The sequence below is a fragment of the Arvicanthis niloticus genome, chromosome 9, assembly GCF_011762505.2.
Source record: "Arvicanthis niloticus isolate mArvNil1 chromosome 9, mArvNil1.pat.X, whole genome shotgun sequence".
Lineage (NCBI taxonomy): Eukaryota > Metazoa > Chordata > Mammalia > Rodentia > Muridae > Arvicanthis > Arvicanthis niloticus.
This window is the reverse complement of record NC_047666.1, coordinates 24,493,219-24,517,725: the sequence shown is the minus strand read 5'-3', so window position 1 is coordinate 24,517,725 and position 24,507 is coordinate 24,493,219. Positions and strand designations below refer to the sequence as shown.

The 24,507-nt window shown below is 37.3% G+C and overlaps 1 protein-coding gene across 2 annotated transcripts in view; it reads left to right on the top strand.

Moving 5' to 3' along the window:
• Nucleotides 1–24,507, top strand: part of Exoc6b (exocyst complex component 6B) — a 466,935-nt gene that overhangs the window by 210,904 nt on the left and 231,524 nt on the right. For both annotated transcript variants that reach the window (XM_076940004.1, XM_034511676.2), the window contains exons 9-15: nucleotides 11,111–11,194; nucleotides 11,610–11,656; nucleotides 13,414–13,534; nucleotides 15,883–15,954; nucleotides 16,621–16,718; nucleotides 19,138–19,243; nucleotides 21,570–21,679. In XM_076940004.1, coding sequence (XP_076796119.1) covers nucleotides 11,111–11,194; nucleotides 11,610–11,656; nucleotides 13,414–13,534; nucleotides 15,883–15,954; nucleotides 16,621–16,718; nucleotides 19,138–19,243; nucleotides 21,570–21,679 — 638 coding nt within the window. The remainder of the gene's footprint in view (nucleotides 1–11,110; nucleotides 11,195–11,609; nucleotides 11,657–13,413; nucleotides 13,535–15,882; nucleotides 15,955–16,620; nucleotides 16,719–19,137; nucleotides 19,244–21,569; nucleotides 21,680–24,507) is intronic.

Below are 24,507 nucleotides of genomic sequence, written 5' to 3'. Positions count from 1 at the left end.
ATTGGTCTTGGCATAGAACAGTGAATGGGTAGAGGGAGTGCTGAGCAGACAGGATATGTTGAATTATTTCTCCACAGGTTGTGGGGGCTGCCTGATGAGGACTCTGATAATGTGCTAGTGTTGAAGTAGCTTTGGGCTTGTCAGGATGATTTTTGATTGAAATTTAGCTTTTTCTCTGCTGCTGTCTCTAGGTCTGGTTTGGGAATATCAAGCAGGGAGTGTTGGGTTCTATTTTAAGAGAAACTCTGCCAGCCCAGTTAGTCAGGGCTGGAGTCATTCTGGACTGCTCTTAGGGTAGATCATCCTTCCACAGTTTGCCAAATGGCTCTTAATTATGCAAGATTAGTGTGCAGTTTGTTCCACGCTCTGACTTCAGGTGGGCCCTCCCATTCAGAAAAGAGCAAAAATTTCCCTTCTTTCCAGGCATAAATCTGTTATTTTTAGTGGAACCATTTAGATATTTGACCATTTCAACCACACATTTGCTAAAAGATTCTGCTGTGCACCACTTAGTGATCCTGGAGTTGTGTCTTTGGTACATTCTGGGTGGGGTATTGCTACATAGCCAGCTACTGTGTAGTGAAAGTAGGAGTTGATCGCAGGTTACCAAAGCTTCTAGGACAGTGAGTTCTCTTCCTGGATCCAGCTCTGATAACTTTAGCCCTGGCTAGCAACAGACACAGTACAGGAACTACTTCAGACCACCTTTCAACTTCCAGGAAGCACTTTTATTCCTTTTTGTATTCTTTATCTCAGGATCAGGCAGGATCTGTGCCAGTCACTGCCCATTGTCTATCTTAGACAATTTCCATCCTGACCCAGTAGCATTAGCCAGTGGACATGTCAGTGCCTGTGAGATAGATCCTGTGTTACAGAAAAGATAACTAAGGAAATTCCTTCATGTCTTTTCTGTATCACCTAGTTCATTGTTTTAAAGCAAAATAGAAAAGTTTGATGAAAACAAGTGACTGAGAGTTTCACCACAGTTTCATTGACTTCCTCATGGTCATTGTGTCCACACACATTTGATGTCCTTTTATAAGCAGTTAATCATAATAATGATATACCTTTCATTATAATTTGCTTTCTTTCCTTAACTATACCATACCACAAGCATTTCTTTGTACAAACAGATTCATATTACTGTTTTTTTGTGTGGATTTATGTAATCACATAATGTTGCATCAGGAGGGAAGGAAAGATCTCAATTGTAAGAGCTTGTGGTGAGGGTGATGATAATGCTTTTGGTGAGTAATTCTACAGGCCATGAGCCATAGAATGTGATTTGTGCAGGTTGTATTATTTAATGCTCAAAATAGCATCATTTACAACACTGACATTATATCTGGATATTCTCATTTTACAGGTGATACAATTGAGGCATTTTTGACATGTTGAATAAATTGCTTAATATCCTGTAACTAAGGGTTAAACCAGGGTTTTAGCTCATAAGGTAAGAACCTGAACTCAAATTTGTTTAGCTATGGGTATTTTAGTTTTTTTTTTTCCTTCACTACTTTGAGTACTTAGTTGGAATTACTAAAGGCAATTCAAAGATATGCACATTTAAAACTATCTCACATGTAACCTCCCATAAGGGATATAATTATTTGGCATTCCTTAAAAAAAGACTCTAGGGGTACAGTTATTTATTCCCAACAGTTCTGGGTTAGAGTTAATATCGTATTGTTTTCACTTGCTAAATTGATTGGAAAAATTGACACCTTGTCAATTTCACATGTACTTTTGAAATCACTGTTGCATGTACTTTTTGTATATGCAGGGAATGTTTATATTTATTGATGCAAATATTTTTTGGTTGGGATGCATGTTTAGCAAATCATGCCTGTTGTTGCATGTCTCAATAACTTGCTTCTTTTTATCTTTCTGAACAGTGAGGGATATCGGGCTGCTTCTAATTTAGAGCTTCAGTGTCATTCATATGCAAATCTTATTAATGGACCTAGATATTACTTTCTTTTGGCATAATACTTAGAACTGAGATATTCTACTTAACTTTTTGTTAATGTTACTCTAGATTCATATATTTCTACTAAAATTATATAAATGCCATATATTTCAATTTTGAAATTTATAGAAATATTCTTTATGGATGAACACTTAGTATAATTTGCTAAGACTTTAAAAAGATGTGCAGACTCCACATTTCTCTGAAATTGACAAATGGCCGGTGTTCTAAGCACCAGTAGCCTGTGTTACTTAGAAATTATGTACTATCAAATTCTGGCAAAGATTCTGGTGGGGATTAAACAACAGAGCCACTCTGGAAATCAGTGCAGTGCTTTTCCAAACTTATGTATAACCAAAGGCACTCCTGGGCATTTATCCTTTCTGGGCTGCAATCTGTACAAAAATACTTATAACAGCATTCTTCATAATTGTTCTACACTAGGTGAATGATTAAATAAATAAAAAAAATATTTTTCAGCAATAGAAAGAAAACACATTGACATGTCAACGACCTGGTGAATAAGCCAATCCTTGAAGGAACATCTCATAATTTTAATAAAAAGACACTGAGGTTTTGTGGAATGTGGCTGTATGTAGTGTGCATGCTCATGCATAAGTGTGTTCATGTGTGTGGATGGGCATATGCATCTGTATGTGCCTGTGTGTGAGTGTGGAGGCCCAGGCTGACATCAGAAGCCTTCTGGTATCATTCTCTACTTATTCAGTGCGGCAGAATCTCTGACGTGAATCCAGAGCTTACTTGTTTTGCTCGTCTAGCTAGTCAGCCAGCCCCAGAGATTCCATGTCTCTACCTCCAGAATTTGTAAAATTACAGGTGGGCCATGAAGCCCAGCAGGCATTTTTGTGGGTTCAGGGAATTCAGTCCTCATACTTGAATGGCAAATACTTTATTTGCAGAGTCATCTTCCTAATCCACAATGAAACATTTTGAAAATGACAAATTTATAGAACCAAGGTAACCAAGAATGATGTAATTTACATGGTGAAAGGTCAGTCAGAGTTGTAGAAGTGAACTTGGGATCAGAGGGCAGCTGTAAAAGGGAACTTATCTATAAAATGATGGTATTGATTTATTTATATTTTTAAAAACCCATACTTTCCTATTACGTCTTAAGCAGAAGCTCTGTTCATTTTTGACAAAATGAAACAGGTTAGGAGATTTGTTTGGGGAAGCTTCAACTTCCAAATTGTAAAGCACCTTAGCATTTTATCAGATGAACACAAATGACTCAGACTATGAGGAACTTTCCTTAAAAGTTACATGATGAAATCAGGTGTTTATTTAGTAACTCTACATGGTTGCCAATTTTGAGATAATTTCTTGGAGTGAATGCAGAAATGCCCTATTTTCTTCTTTCTGATGGAAAGAATGACTATCCCTGTTTATTGTGTATAGAAAATTCTTTCAGTAATTTTTTGCATCTCATTACTGGTCAGGCAGTTTGGCTCACACCTTCTTACATATCCTTGGTTGTTCCTGGTATGTCACAGGGCATGAACTATAAAGGTGGGATTTGAAGGCAGCAGCAATGTAACTCATATCACACTGCTTTTAAAAGTGTATAGGCTTTGGTAAAACCTAAAACTTAGGTTTTAATTGTTCCATATTGAATTAGGTCATGTACTAAATTTTCTTGTTAATTGTCCTGAACTTGATCGGATCTTATTCTTTAAGTAATTAGTCCATAAGGTGCACAGTTACATACAGATTATTCAGGTTAGGGGTTCTGTAGCAAAAAGAACACTTATCTTAAAAGTGAAACTCCAATCTTTTGCCTGATGAATTACTCTAATGACAGAGGAAGTCTGCATTTTTACTCTAGCCAGGTAAGTAGGTTGTAATTCTAAGCGGTTTGCTTTACTAAGCATGATTAAGACACCCTTCCCTTTGAGGTTTACCCTTTCACTTTAAGGTACAACTGTTTATCATCTTAGGTCAAAGGTTATAAAAAGCAGTCATCAATTAGAGCTTTATTGGTTGTAATTGGTAATGCTCTGAAAGGAGCCAGCTGAACTGAATCTGATAATAAAAGACTCTTTGTGAAAATATTTAATAAATTAACACTCTGTCCTGGACCGGGAAGCTAATTATAAAGGCTGAGATTGTTAATCATGATGTTTACTTTCTTCAAAAGCACAGACTCTGCTCCATAATCATTAGACCTCAGGTTTCTTTCTTTTCTGTGTTTAAACCCCAGAGGGGATGCTCTTCTGTGCCTCCTGCCTAGGTATTGCTGCAGGAGGAAATGCCAAAACAAACACAGGTTATATGGGCATCTGAAAAATAAACAGGACTCTGCCAGAATGTCAGACTGCTTCTGCTCTTTTCTAGAAGGGTCAGAAGTTTATGTAGATTCTTTTTTGTATGCTTTTGAATATTTTGAATAAAAAATGGAGGCCTTTGAAAATAGTGACTTTTTTTTAATGATAAATTGTCTACCAGGGCAATTACCCTTTCTTCATAGCTTATTTTCTGAGATGTTTTGACATTGTTGTGGCTTTGGAAATGCAGGCATTTTTCTAACTCCTAAAGTAGGTTCCCAGAATTGTGTGACACATACTGTCCTGACTCCTGAGTGACCTTGCTGGGGGAACACTCTGAATGGATTTTTTACATCTGGGAAAGGAATGTTTCTAGATTTAAGCAATAGGGGGCATCTTGGGGTTGTTCTTTACACATGTTCCTGCAGTCTGATCTTTAGGGCAGTTCTAATGAAAGAAACTTTGGGCCTGCTGTGCAAATTAGCCATCTGGTGAAGTGTAATATCCCGCTGAACATCATTATGGGGCCCTAGGAAGAGTGCTCCCCTTTACAGATGAACACAAATTAAAATCTCCCTTTAATTTTTTTTCCTTTAAAAAAAAAAAAAAAAAAGCTCTGAATAAACCTGTCTACACTTGGTTGTTGTGACAGTTAAAAGAGTGTTCCAGCTGCAGGCAAGGTGGTGAAATTACAGGCTTTGCCCAAATGGAAATATTGCTTCCTATAGACAAGCTGGGGAGAACAACAGTGTGTGTTTCCTGTCTTACATTCAGTTCCTTTGTTCTTCATCTGGATGTCTCTGGTTAAGAATCTGAGAGTTATTTTCTGTTACAGTGATTAGTAAAAAAGTCTCCTTCATAGACTACATTACCACAGAAAGAATTGTTGTGTTAGGACGTCTGTAGTCAGTACATGATGAAGAAGACACAGGGTCTGTCCTCCTTTGTATACTGTGTAGACACATTGACTGTGTGTGGAGGCTTCCCTATGTCATTCTTCTCTCTTCTGTAACACTACACAAAGATTCTACTATAGTTTAAGACATGAGGACCAGTAACTACATGAAATAGGTGTCTGTGCATGGTTGTTCCTCAAGGTCCATGGAGGCTTGGCCCTGCCCCTCTGTCAAAAACAATGTCTGTAGTTTTGCCTGTCACATGTGAATATTCTTCAGACACTATATATCATCTCCCGATTAGTCGTGATATCTAACATAGTGCAAGTCTGCATTAGGCATTACTACACTTACTGTTTAGGAAATAGTGACCGGAAAATAGTCTGTGAGTTTATTAGTATTTAAAGAAAATCTCTCCTTTTCCCCTAAGTGTATGCATACATGCATGTATGCCACAGTGATGTGTGCTGGTATCAGGATAGTTTGGGAATCAGTTCTTTTCTTTCACTATGTGGGGCTCTGAGGATTGAACTCGGGTCATCAGGATTGAATAGTTACCTGCTGATCCATCTTACCAGCCTCTTTTCCATTTTGGAATATTTTTGACCCATAGTTGATTGAAACTATAGATGCAGAACCCACATATATGCATGGCTAGTTAGTAGTATGCATTTTAACTACATGAGGAAGGACATCCATAGAAAGGTTTTTATTTGATCTTTCTTTCTTCTAATTGTAGGCTCATGTGATCCCAACTGTTTGATGGTACATATTTGTAACCTGTATCTGTAGAATGTGTGTTTGAACTTGGTTAGAATCTGATTTTTCCTGTTCCTGCATATGTAAACACAAAGCCTCACTCATTTGTCCACATTGGATGGCAGTGTTTGTGTTTCACTTCTCTCTAGGCAAGTATTTGAACACCCAAAGAAGAATTCAAGCTTTCTAGTTGTATTTTTATTTTAATTTTCAAACATTTATTCAGTGATTCTGATATTTGTGTGGTTGGAGATTATTTGTTTGAGGGAACCAAGTAGGAATAGTTTTGTGGATAAAGATGCTGAAGGATATTTTCCATGAGAGTTCAATAAAAGAAGCATATGCAGTACACTATTGCTTCTTTGTGTAAGTGTGTGTGTGTGTGTGTGTGTGTGTGTGTGTGTGTGAGAGAGAGAGAGAGAGAGAGAGAGAGAGAGAGAGAGAGAGATATACAGGCTTCCAAAAGGATAAATTTAGTGGAGAGTACACTAACCAGTGTGTAGTAACTGCCCGTTACCAAGTATTGTAACTGTGGGTGGCTTTTGTGTTTACTTTGTCCATTTTGTATTTCCTGATTTTTCTAAAAGTCATGTTTTACTTTTGTAATTAATAACAATTTAAAAGAAGATACATACTGTATAAAACATATGTAGCAAATTATTTTTTTAAAAGAAGATCATCTGCAAAACGTATCAAAGTGAATTACTTCCTAGAAAAATCTAATGTTAAGGTTTATGATTTGGTTTGGAAGACAGTCACTGCCATTTACCCCAAACTCATCTCAGGGTATAATGTAATACTAAATATTTAAGTGAAATTTGACTTTAGAAAATAGAATACCAAGAGATGTGAGGAGCTTAATAGTTCGAGACTGTGAAAGGCAATGTGGGTAGGGAATCAGTGAGATCTTGGTCTTAGGGAAATGGCCTGTTAGTTTCAGGGGCCTGGAGGCTGGCTGCTGTCACATTGTTATCAGTTGATGACATCATTTGTAAGTTATTTTATTTACTTTGAAATGGTATTTTATTTAGCTCTGTTGTATCCTAGGAAGTAGGGACAGAACAATCAGTTGAGGTCCATCTTCAGCTACACAGTGAGTTCTAGGCAAGGCTAGACTACAGGAGAGCTTCTGTCAAACACCACCCTCTCTTCCGCATCCACCCTCAGAAACAAAGAGATATCTTAAGATACTTTTGGTTTCTTAGCCAACAACATCATAATAATGTTTGCATGAAGCTTTCTAAAACACAGGCTTTCTCTTTAAGTTACATCACAAGCCTTCATGAGCTGAGGAATACTGGACAACATTTTAATGCTATAGGTAAGGGCCATTTTAAAGAGCAGAGTCATGAATAAAAAGTACAAAAATGCAGAGAATGTGGCATTGGATAGGCTATGAAAGTGATACTTGTTTACAGTACGAAACTGAAACAAAAGGCTGCATTTGCCTTGTTTGACCTTAACTAGGAACATGTGTATTGGACAATTTCAAGTTTTAGAAATTCTAAACATAGCTGTGAATGTCTATGAACGAGCTATGAGTATTGATTTTGGAGTTCAGCTAACTTTTAACAAGTGGTGAATTTGCAAGTACAGAGTTCCTTGCATAATGAAGATGGACTGTATTCCTTTGCCCGTGTTCCCTGTCTGTAAATGAGATGCCATCAAACTGTTGACCAGGTTAGAAATACTGTGTGAGCTCCTCCTGTTTCCGTCACCGTTTCCACTCCCCACTTGTTCATGTGCCTTCTAGATGCATCTCAGGATAGTTACCCCCACCCCCACCCCCACCCCACTTGTAGGAGAGACAGGATCTTGCCATGTAGCCCAGTTTGGCCTTGAGCTCATGATTGTCCTGCCTGTCAGACTTCCCAGGGCTCAGACAGCAGGCGCGTGCCTCTGTGCTGTGTTCTGACTCACCTCTTGAAATCTCATTTTTCCTTTCTTCATTCTTGTCTCTATACTTGGATATCCAAAGTGTAGGGAGTTCTTACTGTCATTACAGCTATTGCCAAATAACTTTATTTGTAAATAAATAAATTTACCAATTGCTGCATCTTTGTCTCTAGCTATCCCCGTACCTCATCATGGAGAACTTTAGATTCTTGGAGCGTGTGATGGGCTATTTTCTTTGAGTGTCAGTGTTACCTCTAGGAATAATTTTTTTCTCTTTACCTGGCTCTTCCTTTTCTCACTAGGTTTTCAATTAGTACAGTGTTTAGGTACTCCCTCAGATGTTTTCTAGCAATAAACTAGCCTCCCTTGGGCTGGAGAAATGGCTCAGCGGTTAAGAGCACTGGCTGCTCTTCCAGAGGTCATGAGTTCAATTCCTAGCAACCACATGGTGGCTCACAACCATCTGTAGTTGGATTTGATGCCTTCTTCACAATAAATAAATAAATAAATAAATAAATAAATAAATAAATGAATAAATAAATAAAAAAAAACTAGCCTCCCCCTCTTCCCCTCCTCAAACCTGTGGACTCTGTTAGCAGTTCTGAGTTCAGAGTTGAAATGAAGCCCTCATGGTTCACCTAGTGGTCTGTTTCTGAAAGAGGCGGTACTTCACCAGTTATCCAGACTAGACTGGTCAAATGCCTACTTCTTGAATTCTGCCTTTTGTCACCAAGTTGACAAAATTGGCAGAAGGAATAAAATTATTAACGGTGAGTTAATTAATAGCCATTAGGGGAAATCCAACTTATTTTTGTAAACTGAGAAGCCAGACATATAAGTTTAGTTGGCCCCTTTTCTGTTAAAGGAATTTAGAAAGGAAATGGATATGGTTTTTATTCAGAAGTTCATTATATATATTCTCTATCATTTACAACAAAGAAATCAAATTAGTGCCTGATGGTCTAATTAGAATGGAGGTTTTTCTTACATTTACAGTTAAGTGTATCTTGGCTCTTACGCATGTTGACTGTGTAATGTCACACTATTGTAATAAAGGTCTTTCAAGGATGTTAACCTTAAAATGAAAAGCCCTTCAGTGGGTACAGCATGTAGTTGACATTTAACAGCATCACTGTCCTATGAGTTGGTGACAAGTAGGGAATAACTTTAGCAAGTCAAATGGCAGTCTCCACTTGTTATTTCATAACTTGAATAATTTCTGTCCTCATTCACTAGTGGATGGAAAAAGTGCTGAAATTGCCATGCTAATATTTAATTCATTGTATAGATAAGAAATACTTGTAGAGAGCAATAATCACTTTAGCAGTTGAAGATTTTTTTTTTAAGGACACAGTGTTTAACAGGCATGCCCCAAGGGCAAAGTTCACCTTGCTAACTGTTATCTATATAGCCTGCGAACTGAAACTGAGTTTAACCTTTTTACCATAAAAAAGTAGTATTTCATGACAGGTGAAATTTATATTATTATTTTAGTTTCTCCAAGGAAGGTTTTGGGTACGTGCCACATTTCCTTATGGATTGTCTACAGCTCCTTTGGCATTGCAGTGGAGTGGGATTTTCAGCTCCAGATCAGCCTGAAGGAACAATTGTCCTCCTCTTTACAGAAGGTGTTTGCCCACCCCAGGCCTCATTGTGTTCATGTAGTTATGACTTCTGTTAATTTTCCCAGTTCAGGTTCAGTATAGATAATAATATAACAAAGAAATCCTATGGAAGAAACTTCTTCGGCTTTTTAGGAAGTAGAAGAGATTACCCAAATAGAGACCAGGAGAGGTGGAGAGTGCTTTCCCTTTCCTGCCTAGTTTATGTTGTTTATTTTTTTTAAAAAAGTAAGCACTTACATAAATGCTTATTGATTAGACACTGTTTTAAGAGTGTTATAGCTTGTAAGTTCATGTACTAGCTGCACAAGATTAATACGTTTACAAACAAGAAAGACACTGTACAAGTACAAGTGACAGTTGAGTGATAGACTTCATATACAGCAGGGAGACAGAGCAGTCACTTTGGTAGGAAAGCGGAAGCCACTGTTTGAATGTAGCCACCTGGGTCTAAACCCAGTGCTCTTGATCTCTCTGGGACCTTTGTGCTTGTTTTACTTATTAAGAAAAGTCTTAGATTAAGAAGAACATTTTATCACAATGGGATATGAGACAAACAGTCTCAATTTGTATTATTTTCCTAGAGCTGCCACAAACTATATGGCTCATAACAGCAGAAATTTGTCCTATCATGGTTTTGGCAGCTTGAATTATAAATTTAAAGCATCTCAGAGACTACACTCCCTTTAGGACTACTAAAAAATTTTGTTTATTTTTTGCTGGCATCTGTGGGTCCCAGTAGTTCTTGGTGCTCTGTGCTTGCATCTCCATTGACCTCCCTGTCCCTTGTCAGCACATGCCTGTCTATATCTTTCTGAATCTTCTCTTTAGGATACCAGTCATAGTAAACTAAAGCTCCTCCTCCAGCGGGCATGATCACATGTTGGACTAGTCTCATCAGAACTATTGCTAGTTACATCTAAAGCTTTTCCCAGAGATTCTGGAAAAGGTGTGGGTTTGGGGAGACACTGTTCAAGCCAGAACATAATTCGTGAATGGAGAGCTCATGAGCCAGGTATTGTTCTGAGCACCACTCACGTGCTCAGAATGCCTACCCAGTGTGTCTCCCAGGAGAGCTGTGAATGGGGCCAAACACATTTGTAGTGTCACAGTATCAAAAGGTTGGAAACTCCTGCATGGCAGAAAACTGGTAATTGAGTGCAAGAATATTGAGGGCTTGTCTCTTTTGCTTTTGTTCTGTCCCTTGGTAATTTTCTATCTGAGAAAAGGATTTGCTAACTTCATCTCTTGCCTTTCCCACTTTCTGTTGACCCTCTGATCATGAATGATTTGAAAGTTGGCTTTCATCTGGGCATTTTTTTCTTCTGGAATGTTCTATTTGTTTTTGAAGAGACATTTTTTTGCTTACTATAACATTTTAAGGTTGTTTTGTCTTCATTTTTGTGAAGTTGTGATTTTTGATTCAGAAACCAGACTTGGTGTGCTGAATCTTGAGTTCTGACCATGTAGTAAAGGTCACTTCTGTCTACCCTTTAGAGTTTTGTGATTAGGTTCAATAAATGGTCATAGTTATTTTATTTTCTCTGATTATCATCATTACTACTATAGTAGGCGTTGACATATATGGAGTTCTTCAAATTCCACACCTGGAGTCTACTCCAATCTTTTCAATTTCAAGGATAATTGGTTCAATTACATTATTTCCTCTTGCTTACTTTACAGGGTGCACGTGAAACATTTGAGAATTACTACCGAAAACAGAGGCGAAAACAGGCTCGTTTGGTACTTCAGCCTCCATCTAATATGGTTGGTTCGATACCCGCACTTTCTGTACTTTTCCTTTTACTTCCTGGTAGCTGAGTGAATGTATATGTGAATGGGTGCCTGTCAGTCAGTCTGTCTGTCTGTCTGTCTGTCTGTCTGTGTCTGTGTATGTATATGCATGTACACCTGCCTGCATGTACTTGCTGTCATTCTGACACAACTTTGGGTGGATGTGCCTTGAAGTAAAAATTTCTTAACTGTTGTGTGCCATCCATTATTGTAAATACTAGGTATGTATCAGGTCAGTTCATTCCCGTTGTTAACATACAGGGTCCGTGGCACCATCATTATGTTTACTTCATAGTCTGTAGGATTAACCTTCCTGAGAATAAATAACTGATTTTCACATCTTAAAGTAATCACATGGAAACAGTAATTTTGCTTTGCTTTGTTGCAGCATGAAACTTTAGATGGCTACAGGAAGTATTTCAATCAAATTGTAGGGTAGGTACATGTTTAAGATTCTACTCTTGATTTTTAAGACTTATAAACGATATACCTTTCTTTGGAAAACTTTCTTCCTTTTGCTAAATTTGAAAGAAAATACTTAGTTTTTATCCTTTTATAACTTAGCAGGAACATCTTCCTGGGCATGGTAGCTCACACTGCAAGCCAGTGCTTGGGGAGGGTAACACAGGAAGACCATCCTAGGCTGCACAGAGAAATGGTGTCTCAAATAAACAAACAAAGGATGAAAGGGACATCTTACTAGTTTCAGCATTATATTCTTGGAGGATACTTTTGTACTGAAGAGTTGAATGGACTTGTGATATTATTATACTTGCTATTTTGTTTCTCTGTTCTTTGTTCCAACAGAGAGGGAGATAATTAGCCACACTGACAGAATTTTTACAGATAGTAAAACATTTTAGGCCTATCATAATATAGGAACTTTGTTAAAACTATTTGGCTTTGTGACAGTGTGCAGGCAGGTGTATGATTCAGAAATCTGTGAGTAAAACTATGTTCTATTAAACAGCCTTCATTGACCATGTTGCTGCCAGGTTGACTCACACACACAGCATGCCAGGGCTGTTCTCATTTAGAGTGGCCATAGGAGTGTGGAGTTAGGTTACTTACTAAAGACCTTCATACGCACGCAGCCTGTTCCACCTACAAGAGGGCAACCATGCTTAAATAAAAGAAGTGATAGAATTTGCTTGTTTAATACACCTTACCTGCCCACCTTCTCCTTTTCTTCTTCCCTCACTTCCTCTCTAGATTCCTCTCTCTTTTCCTCCCTTGCTTTCTTTCATCAGGTTTATATTGCTTTAGTGTAAAAAATAAGTTCCATTATGCATATCATTGAGTGTTGAAGGATGTAGTTACTGCTAGAATGCTTGCCTAGCATGCATGAGTTTGATCCTCAGCACTCCATAAAACCAGGTATAGTACACATAGAATCCCAGCACTGGGAATGTGGGGACTGGAAGAGCAATAGGTTAAGGTTACTTTAGGCTACATAGGCAGTTTAGGGCCAGCCTGAGCTACATGAGACATGAGATCTTGGTGTTCTTTCTTTCTTTCTTTCTTTCTTTCTTTCTTTCTTTCTTTCTTTCTTTCTTTCTTTCTTTCTTTCTTTCTTTCTGATAATTTAAAAATTCCATAATAAAGATTTCTTTTGATTTGAGTGAGAATTTAAACAGCATAACTGAAGATATGTTTTAAATGCATACACAGTACAACAATCCCAACCACACTTTGTATTTTGAGGCAGGTCTCAAGGTTTCTGTTTAAGACATTCTGTTGCTTATGCAGGGCTTGATTCAGCTTCCTGAGTTACTGGGGTTATAGGCCTGATAAGGCAAATTATTTTGAAATGTTGAATTCTTAAAAATCTATAAATCTCAGTGTTTATTATCTGCATCAAATTTGTTAGTTTCTTGAAATGTGTTGTATTTTAAAAATACACTGGAAATAGACTATTAGTTTTATACAATTTTTTAAAAAATTGTTGGGTTATGTGATTGACAATAATTAGAAATGGAACTTCAGTCTTGGTGATGTGCTTTAGAAGATATTAATATGATTGTAGGCATGTTCTCAATCTTGAAAGTAATTTCATTTATGGTAATGAATAGCTTTCCTCACACAAAAAAGTAATATTCCTTTTGAGTTACATGCCAGCTGTAAATGCCAAAGCTTAGCGGTCACAATAGCAACTGTGATCTCTGACATCTCTCTTTTCTTGTCAATCTCAGCTTTTTTGTGGTTGAAGATCACATCTTGCATACAACCCAGGGCTTAGTGAATAGAGCCTACATTGACGAACTGTGGGAAATGGCACTTTCAAAGACCATTGCAGCATTGCGCACACACTCGGTATGTGGGACGCCCCAAGTGCTTACTTACAGCTGACTATCTGCACTCTGTCTGGTGTTGCATTGAGTTCAAGTCGACATATATATTTTTGGAACCCCCCATTTGGAGATTGTGGAAGAGGTTCATTTAGGTTTCTCTGTAACAGAGCTTGCCTTGTTGATTGTATCTGTAATAAGAAACGCTCACATCTGTTCATGATTCTCATTGTGTCCAGCAGTGTTGTGTGTATTTCATAGGTAGGTCTTACTTTACAAAGTCATGTGTTATCACTGATATATTTTTATGTGTTTCATATTTATTCATTCAAAAGTACCTCATGTGCTGTACATTTACACATATAGCTAAAGGATTGCTGTAATGAATGTTATGCTCTTTGCTTCCAGTTCTACAACCAGCCCTTCCTCTTTGCTTACCTATACTGAGATGTCTAAGCTTTTACTGGCTAACTGCCTGCTAAGCTTAGCTCATAAGATGCATTAGAGGCAAGATAGTACATTCATTTGCAAAAACTTTTAAGATGTCAAGTTGTCATGTTGTTGGCTGCTGTCATTTCTTGTCCATGATAATCCTTCATTGTTCTGTCCCTTATTCCAGGAACACTACTTCATTGATATTTGCATAACATAAGACTTCTTTATTCTATAATTTCAATTTGGTGCCAATAACATGTCTTAGGAGTTTGTTAGTGGCAGGGCAGTTATCTTAAAATTGAATGTGTAATATTTTCAAAAACAGCAAATAAGAGTGTGAAAGCTCTAAAGAGAAAGTCTATCAACCATAACCTACAAGTGAAAAACAAGGAAAGACATAAATGATTGCCATTGAAGTCATCATGTTTTTCCTGAGTGGCAGAGAGGAGGTTCTGGTGAGCATGTCCAAGAAGTCCTTGCTAGTACTCCTAGGGAATGGTATGATTGCAGTTACAGCTATTACGTGATTTCCATATGCTCTATTCATAGCATGGAAGAATATAAAACAAGAAAATAATGGAAAGACACCTAAAGAAAGCTAAATCCAAGATAAAAATGGTTCCTTGGAAATTTATGAGCACCAGATAGAGAAATTTAATCCAAAGATGAAGGCTGCATGCTATTTCATGATTGAGAAGATAAAGTCTAAGTCAGAAGTTTATCTTACAGTCTCAAAGAGATAAAAATATGAGAGGAATAGTTAAGAGTCATGGATAATAATGGAGACTTTGGAGTATAGCTGACTGAGATTGAGAAAATGCAGTGTTCATCAAGGGGCCTATAGTACTAGAGTAGGAAAGTGGGAAGGAGTCACCTAGTGACAGCAAAGGGACTGACAGCAAGTCCTGACAGACAGATAGATATATGGACCCTTCATCATGCCTATCACATTAATTAGTCCTGTGAAAGGTGAGATACATTCGGAAAGTATTTAATGGACACTTGAGATTATTTCAAGTACCTGACTTTAGTATCCACTGCAAAGGAATTAAATGATCGTGCCCATTTGTAGGTGAGGTCATATATGGTGCTTATTTGACATTTTTGTTTCCTGTTTATTTATGCCTATTTCATATCCCTAATATTGTTTAATGATATTTTTCTTTATTGTAAGATCAGATTTACCTAAGATGCCTATTTCACTGATTCCATGTTTATCTATTTTAAATGATCAAATCATCATGTGTTTTTCCATCACCAGTTTATCACTTTTAGCTCTCTTCATTTCATTTATTACATGAATATGGTTATTTGGTGTCATTTCTCATGATATCATTAGTACAGCGTTTGGTCAGGTTATTTTCAGTCTTTTGTATTTTCTGATTTTTGCACATAAAGAAATATATACAGTTATTTTGAAAATGGCTTTAGGCACATATTGTACATTTTGGTACAAAATATTTCATTATTCCTCATTTTAAAATAATCTATTCATTTGTTTTTTTAATTTTTTTATATTTTAGTTTATTTGTTATTGTGTTTGCCTATGATGGGGGCATGTATGTATTTATGTATGTGGGGAGGTCAGAGGATAACTTTGCAATCAGTTCTTGTGTGTTCATGGGATTAAACTCAAGTCTTCTGGTTTGTGCTGTTAAGCAACACACACCTTGATTATTGAGCTATCTTGCTGGCCCCATTTTGTTTTCTTCTTTAACCAAAGAATTTCACAATGTGTTTCCACATGTTAAAGATATGTAGATAGTCCTACTGAGCGTCTTCTCCTTAGTTCTCTGATTGAGCCTTTGCTACCTTGTGTTAGGAAATGCTTAGACTCCTTTTTAGAAATGCCTTTGCTAGCTGGTGCATGAGACAATTTAATACGTAAAATATGTGATTTTATTCATTCGCTATTTCTCCTTTCCCCATTTCCTTTAGTCGTACTGTTCTGATCCAAACCTCGTGTTAGATTTGAAGAACCTCATCGTACTCTTTGCTGACACACTTCAGGTACGTGTATTATTGACACCTGCCTTTCTGAGTAGCTTCCAGCAGCTTTGAATCAGTGTGTTTTCTCCCAAGCCTACTGGCTTATCCATTGAGTTTTTACTTCAATTTATTCTTTTTTCTAGAGCTAGATCTGTTTACTTCTTTATAGCACATTCCATACTCTATCTTGACCCTTTATGCTTTCATATGTAAGAGGTCCTATTGTTTATTTTCTTTCAGAGAACAATATCTTGAACCATTTGTACAATTAGACTTTTAAGTGATTGTAATTCCACCCTGGCACCCATGTGCCTTGTAGTGTGTTCCTCGGTTATCCTGGTGGGTAGTTTGGACCATGTTGGAGAAGCATGAGGTATTGCTGATGTGGGAGCAGCTATACTTTCTCTCTGTTCTTGGAGATTTGCTGTGGGCGGTGAGTTACCATGGGGAGAACTCGCCTGACATTATTATGCTGCTTTTCATTTTTATCATTTTCTTTTGTGACCTACCTAGAAATTTTGATATGTGTCTTTGAATTTTTGAGAATAAACACTTGATATTAGTTAGAAATAAGCAATTCTGCTTCATTTTTTATTGTTGTTTAAATAATGAAATACCTTTTAGCATCTAATCTTACTTCTATTTATTTGAAAAGTCTCTTTTGAAAACAAATCTATTTTCTTTCAGGTGTATGGTTTTCCTGTAAATCAGCTTTTTGATATGTTGTTAGAAATCAGAGACCAGTATAGCGAGACTCTATTGAAGAAGTGGGCCGGGGTGTTCAGGTAAGGAGCTGCAGTTATGTCCTTGTTCCCCTGCCCTAATGCATATGCTCCTTTGTGAACTTTACAGATACAATGAGCACTGACAGCACACAGCTTATATTTCTTTTAAATGCTTCAATTTATAATTTAGAATTCTCATGAATGAAAATGGTTTCCAAAATGATCTTCCACATTTTCCTATGCCAACCTATGGGGAGTGGGTGGATGGGTGGGGGCACACCCTCATAGAAGCAGTGGAAGGGGGATGGGATGGGGAGTTTCTGGGGAGGGGGATGGGGAAAGGGGATAATATCTGAAATGTAAATAAGTAGAATAGCCAATTAAAAATACATTAAAAAAAATAAAGGAAAGCCCCACAGCCTGTTTGGTATGTTTGTTTCCTTGGATAAATGGCAGATTTGTTGACACACACCATCTAGATTATCTTTTTGTTTGTTTGTTTGTTTGTTTTGTTTTGTTTTGTTTTGCTTTTGTTTTTCAAGACAGGGTTTCTCTGTGTAGCCCTGGCTGTCCTGGAACTCACTCTGTAGACCAGGCTGGCCTCGAACTCAGAAATCTGCCTGCCTCTGCCTCCCAAGTGCTGGGATTAAAGGCATGAGCCACCACCGCCCAGCCCATCTAGATTATTTTGTAGCTTCTTATTTTCTTATAGTTTTTGGTTTTCCTTGAAAATCATAATTTAATAGTGGTAGTTAAGCCACCATGAATAGTAGAACAGTAGGATAATGTTTTATTTTATTGAAAATGTCTCGTGTCCCAGACTGACTTTGAACTTCTGATCTTCCTTCCTCCATCTTTTAAGTGCTGGAATTATTGGTATGTCCTACTGGGCCTGGCTCACTGTTTTGAGCCATTCTCTTTTTTGATAACTCATGTTATAGTTCATCATTATTCTTCTAAGCAGAGAAATGGCTTATTGCAGTCCATATTTGAAGTGTGTTATTTCAATAGTTATTGCAGCATGCATACAATAATGGCAAATTATTCTGGAACATCTCCTCCCAGAACAGGTCTCTTGGGACTGATTCCTTTGTATACATTGCTTGTCCTCTTAGTTTTAAACCTATCCTCTATAGGAAGTGAGATAAACTTGTCTTCTTGCTTTAATCTCATGTCAATTTAGTGCTTAACATTTTAGCTACAACTGTGCAGCAAGAAAAAAAAAAGGGACTACAAATGGGAACAGAGTTATACTATTTTCCCTCTTTGAAGTTGATATGAATCTATACTTATAATATATACTTATAATACCAGGAAACTCATAGAACTATTAACTCTCAGCAAAGATGCAGGACATAAGTCAACTTATAGAAGCCAGCCACTTTTCTATATCTAAGACAAGGTTGCTGAGAAAAACTCAGAGAAACAATCCCATATACTTCTCACTGTATCCTCAAATAAGGCAATAAATATACAAAAAAAGAAACCTAGGAATAAACCTAGCCAAGGAGGACAAAGACTTCCATAATGGAAAGGACACTGAAGAAGCTGAAGAAGACCGTAGAGGATAGAGGACCTCCCATGCATTGGGTCAGTATGGCTAACATTGTGAAAGGACTCCATTGCCCAAAGTAACACAGAGGTTCAATGCAACCTACTTTGGAATCCCAGTCTGTACTTAACTTTAAGAGTTCTTACCTGTTGTTTGTGTCTCCTTGTCAACTAATCCTTTTTTTTTCATTGTTTTACTTTTAAACTTTCACCTTTTAATCTTACTTTTCACAATCAGGAAGCATGCCACTATTTAGTTCAACCACAATTTATTAATATAAATACATAGACTTCCAGAATCCAGATTATTGGATGCAGATAATTGCTTTTATAGGAGGGATGTTTTTGTAGAAAGTAGAGGTAGCATGGAATAGCCACAGCAGTCTGTGCTTTCTGTGAGTTTCTGTTTGGATTTTCATAGGAGTTTTGCTTTTGGAGAACTCTTAATGTACTCAAAGAGAAAATTCCTGGAAAACATTTGTGATTGGTACAAAGAAGAAGACAGAAGAGGAAGAACAAAGCTTGGATTATTGTTAGAAGTTATTTTTCATCTCTGACAGTTTCTAAGTTAGAATACACTATCTAGCATACAATTAAAGTTGTAATTATGATCTAATATATCTTAATAAAATGATCATCTCCAATATTCTTTTCTCATTTTCTTCCCACTTCCCTTTAATTTTCTGCCTGTTTGTAAATCACAGACACTAGCAGGTAATGTTTATAGTTTTTCCACTTTTTTTCAGAGCTTAGTTTATCTCTGATTTATTTTTAAAATGCCCAAAACAAATGGCTGAATTGTAGAAGGGGTGTAGTATGGACTGGGCGGTGTTCATGTGAGGGAGTGGTAAATGTAATCATTAGACAGTCTCAGAAAACATCTGTTTAATCACCCTCCATCTCCCTTCCTTTCTTTTCATTTCTATAGAAACATACTTGATTCTGACAACTACAGTCCCATACCAGTAACAAGTGAAGAGACATATAAAAAAGTCGTAGGACAATTCCCATTTCAAGATATAGAACTGGAAAAGGTAAGGGATACTTTAAAATAAAGTTCTCTTTCTCTCTTTCATTAGATTAATTTCTCTGAATCTGAGAAATTTGAGTTCAATAGATTTTAAAACACCTTCAGAGAATTCCTTCTGGGTCTTAGAGTTACAGAGTTGCTCATTTTGAATCTGTAAAAGACTTTGACATCCTAACACATCTTTTGAGTTTGTCAGATCACTGGGATAATACAATCTGATTAAAATTTCAAATTCCTAATTTTGTTATACTGTTCAAATAGTTTCTTTTAAAACCAGACATTTAAATATGCTGTTTTGGTTATATAGTTCTATTGTTTTGTCTGTGCATTGAGTGGTTTCTCCCCACCACAGGTATAATGCAGACTATTTTCCTCAAGCAGGCCCTTTCTACCCAGGTCCCGTGCTGCATCTGTCAAATGTGAAAGTCTAAACCCAAGCTGTTGTCTTTTGCCGTTTACAGAGTCACAGACACTTGGAATCATATAATTCCAGAGCACAGTCATCACTGACGGTAGTCAGGTCAGGAACTCAGAGTAGGAACCTAGAGGTAGGAGCTGATATAGTGCAGCTTACTGGCTTACTGATGCCTGATTTGCTCAGCATGTTTTTACACTGTCCATCACTACCTTCTCAGGGATTGCACCACTGACACTGAGCTAGGCTCTCCCACATCAGTCATCAATCTAGAAAATCCCTTACTCATTTGCCTGTAGGCCAGTTTTATTGATGCATTTTCTCTCATGATGCCAAACCATAGCCATTCTCATCGTGACCCTTTGTGCCTTAAACATGAGTCCCATTTGGAGGAGTCTTAACAATTAGCAAGTTCGGATGCCAGCATGAGATGCTGCCTAGGCTACCCCCTGGACCACAGCTTTTGTGTACTGACCCTGAGAAAATCCTCTGGGATTTCTACCCTTAATCATGCAGGTCTCTTCTCAGTCATCATCGATTTCTAGACTTTATCTAACCAGCATCAATTGTCCTAGTTAAATTTTACTTAAGTAGTTCTCATTTCTTTTTAATTACAGCCAATTCTTCAGTCCCAGCTGATGAGAACCACAAATTCTTAAAGCTCAAGATACCAAATTACTCTTTAGTGAACTCTCAAAATTTCCTTTGAAATTTCACAGGCCAGGACTCTATCTTCTGCAATGCTTTCAACGTTCTTAACTACTAAGTTCTGATGATAGCCCATTAATCCATTAAACACTCAATGACTTTTCTAGTTCAAAGTTTCAGAGTTCTTCCAGAGTTCTCCAAGTATCATGTGGTCAGGTCTGCCACAGTTGTACACCACTACCTGGTAGTAGTTTTTGTCTCAGGGTTTCTATTGCTATGATGAAACAGCCTGACCAAAAGCAATTTTGAGGAGAAAAGATTTATTCTTAAAACTCTCAGGTCACAGTGCATCTTCTAGAGAAGTCAGGGAGGAACTCAAGGTGAGAATATAGAGGTTGGTATTGAACCAGAAGCCATGGTGGACTGCTTCTTACTGGCTTGCTTGCTTATAGCTTGCTTAGCCTGCTTTTTTATACCATCCAAAACTACCTTCTCACAGTGAGCCAGGCCTGTCCACAACAATCATGAACCAAGAAGTGCCTTAGGGCTGGAAAGCTGGCTCAGCACTGTCTACTCTTGCAGATGACCTAGGTTCAATTCCAAGCCCACATGTGTCAGCTCACAACCATTTGTAACTTCAGTTCCAGGTGTCTGACATTCTCTTCCAGCTTCCTTGTATACTGAACATGGTGTATATACGTAAATGCAGGCAAAACACATTTGCATAAACTAAAATACTGAATAAATAAAAATAATTTGAAAGGAAAATGCCCAGCTGGTAGGTGGTGGCACACGCCTCTAATCCCAACACTGAGGAGGTTTAGAACTCCTGAGAGTTGTAAGAGGAAGGTGGAGCTCTGCGTTTGAGACCAGCCCTGGTCTGCAGAGCTTGTTCCAGGACATCCAGGACTACACAGAGAAACACTGTTGCAAAAAACCAAAAGAAGAAAATATTGAGGGGGGGGGGGGGGGGGGAGAGCTCTACAGACTTCCTATAGCCCAATCTAATGGAGGTATTTTCTTGAGTAAGACTCTTTCTTCTCACACAACCATAACTTGTGTTGAGTTGACATACAAACTAGTCAGCACACTTGTTTTACTCTTTTTACTATCAGAAATATCTTGGAGATAGTTTTTTATAGTTGATACCGTTAAGTCAATACTTTATAGAGCAGGACAAAAGGTTTTTCTTTTTTTCATTTTAAATAATTTTAAATGTCTACAATTCATTTAGTGACTTGCTTTCATTAATTTCTTGCATTTACAGCAGCCATTTCCTAAAAAGTTTCCTTTCTCCGAATTTGTGCCAAAAGTTTACAACCAGATTAAAGAATTTATCTACGCCTGCCTGAAGTTTTCAGAAGATCTTCATCTAAGGTATAACATGATACAGTCTAGTGCTGAGATTGTTACTCTCTAAATAAATACTTTGTAAAATGTTTACTATGAGTTTGAACCTTGGGATAGGCTTTCACGGTTATGGTGAAAGGGAAATCCTTTTGAATGACATAAGTATACATTACATTTTAAATGGTATCAGAAAAAAAATTACTGGAAATTGTAGTTTACCCTACTCACTATACTATTCCAGTCTACTTAATAAAAGTTTACAGTGAGAATGGGGCAGTAACAGTCTTTGGAATCAGTATTGTTGCTGTGCTCTGTGTCTGCCTTAATCACAGGCTTCTTTGTTTGTATGCTCATTTACTTGTTTAGTCTGCATATATTTTAGCAAATATGTAGTTAGGTGCTCCTTAATAGTAAAGACAGTAAGAAGCTAAAAGGAAGGCCTTTATCTTTCTGAGGACCCAGTTAGCTTATGGTAAGTGCTGCAGAAATTCAGGATATGCAAGCAGCCATACTGCTCAGACTAACAGTGCCCAAAAAGGCTCAACACTACACTGAACCTGCACTTGATAAATTTACAAAAAAAAAAAAAATCAGTAAACAGAATGTATCATGTGTCAAGCCTTTCTGAAAATAAGTACAGTTAGGAGTGGGTTGAGTCACTTTTTAGTAACCATTCTCCTACTTTAGGTTGAACATTGGTCTTCCAGGACACTAAGCAAGTGCTCTCACACTGAGCTGGTCCCCAGACCTTGCTACTTTCAGATGCTGAGACAAGATCTTGCAGAGTTGCTCAGCATAGCTTTGAGTCTCATCCACAGCCTACACAGGCCTTGAAGTTTCTTTCTTTCTTCCACTGGTCTCCTGTGTAGTGTCAAACACTGCTACTTCTTGTTCTTCTTGTTAAAGTTATGAAACTTGGGATTGTACAATTAATTTTCCCATCTAAAACCAAGATTAATTTTATAGAAAAGTACTCTTGAAATCAGATTACTTTTGAAAGGTAAATACCAAGTCTTTTTTTTTCTTCATAGCTTCTACTCTGTTTGAAGGCTCACAACCTACCCACTACACACAGAGTAGTGATCAGATAACCTCATATCTGTAAGGTTTTATGTTTTATGTTAAGGTTTATGTCTGTAAGGTATTATGTTTGTTACTGCCAGGAAATTATTTCAAGCCAATTGAACAGTGGCTTCTACTCATTTATTTTGGTGGGGAGGTAATATTGGGATAATGTGGGTAATTAATTTAGACACTTTTCTTATTATTAAAATCCTTAGGTTTTGAATGAAACTTTTTCTTTTTTAAAAAATTTTTTTATTGGATATTTTATTTACATTTCAGATGTCAACCCCTTTCCCCATTTCCCCTCCCTAGAAAACCCCTATTCTATCTCCCCTTCTCCTTTTTGCTTTTATACAATTTTTTAAATGTTAATCAAAGGCTTTATAAGTTTTATAATGCTCAATAACAAGATGCCCATACAATTAGAAATGTAACTCAATACACAACCTAGATATACCTTTGACTGGTGGAGACATCCAAACATCCGCCTTCATGTTCCCCCCTCCCTCCCTCTCTCATCACCTAGCTCCTCCTCTCCTTTTCCTCCTCCTCACCTTACTACTTCTTTTCCTCTCCTTACTCCTCCTACCTTAGCTCCTCCTATATATCACTCTTCCTGTTAAAACTTTTCTCTTAAAATACAATTAAAGCATAACTATATCAATTTGTGTCAGTAAGGTGCAAAATAAACCTAATACCCAGTCTATCATTTTGTTGACTAATCAGAACCTCTGTCATCCCTCCTAATTAAAAGACTTAGTTCTGAACCTGGCTTTTTTTTTCTTGGCTTTAGAATGAAGGTCAGCTGCAAACCATCCTCTCAAACCTTTTCTCTCAAAGTAAATAGCCGGGATTGGCTATGAGACTATAAGACTTCAACCCTGTCAGAAATCCAGAATGACACCGAGTTAACTGAAATTATGGGAAGCACAAAGCATAACTTCTAAAACTTAGCCAATTTATAGAGACCGCTGAGCACCTGGACAGTCCCTATACTATAAAACATTGGAGCATTTGATCTTCAGCCTTCTGGCCCAGGATCATCTGACAGACCTAGTGATGCAAAATTATTAAGGGCTGATTACTCTGTCTTGGCAGATATAATCAGTTGACTATTCTGCAAGTGTGTCCTTTTCTGGACAGTAATTTGTCTGTAGATGGAAAGAGGCAATTCTTGCCTAGTGGCTGTCTCACCACAACTGGAGTGACTCCAAAGATGCTCAGTTTCTTCTTAGATTCCAAAACAGGAAGCTGTCAGGAGCAGACAGGTCTCTAATCAAAATGACCATTAATACAGAAACGTCTGTAACGTCAATTCTGTGGACTTCTGACGTTTTGAAAACCAACTATCCATGTAAGGCAATCTGGACTGTTGTTTGTTAACTCCTCTCAGCTAAATAAAATATAGAAAACACCCTAATAATAAACTTAGAGCCATAAATTTGCTATAGGCCCTTAACTCACAGGCTAATCATCTCAAATCAGTTAGAAAAGTTAAAGAAGGACTGGGTCTAAGCCTTGTATTTCTAAATGTGTTATACAGGCACAATGCCTATGAGAGTAACAGTATTCATCTTACTTTTATATTAATAAGAAGCTGATACCAATGAAAACCTTAAATTTGAAATCAAAGTAAATTTTGTACCATTTAAGAAATTATAACTTCATCTTAATAACAGTTATACTTACTTCTACCAATAGGTTATGGCTATGCAATAAATTCTAGCTAACCCTCCCTGTTCCAACAAAATTACTACTTTTCCCTAGAAAGACAGCCCAATATTAACCAC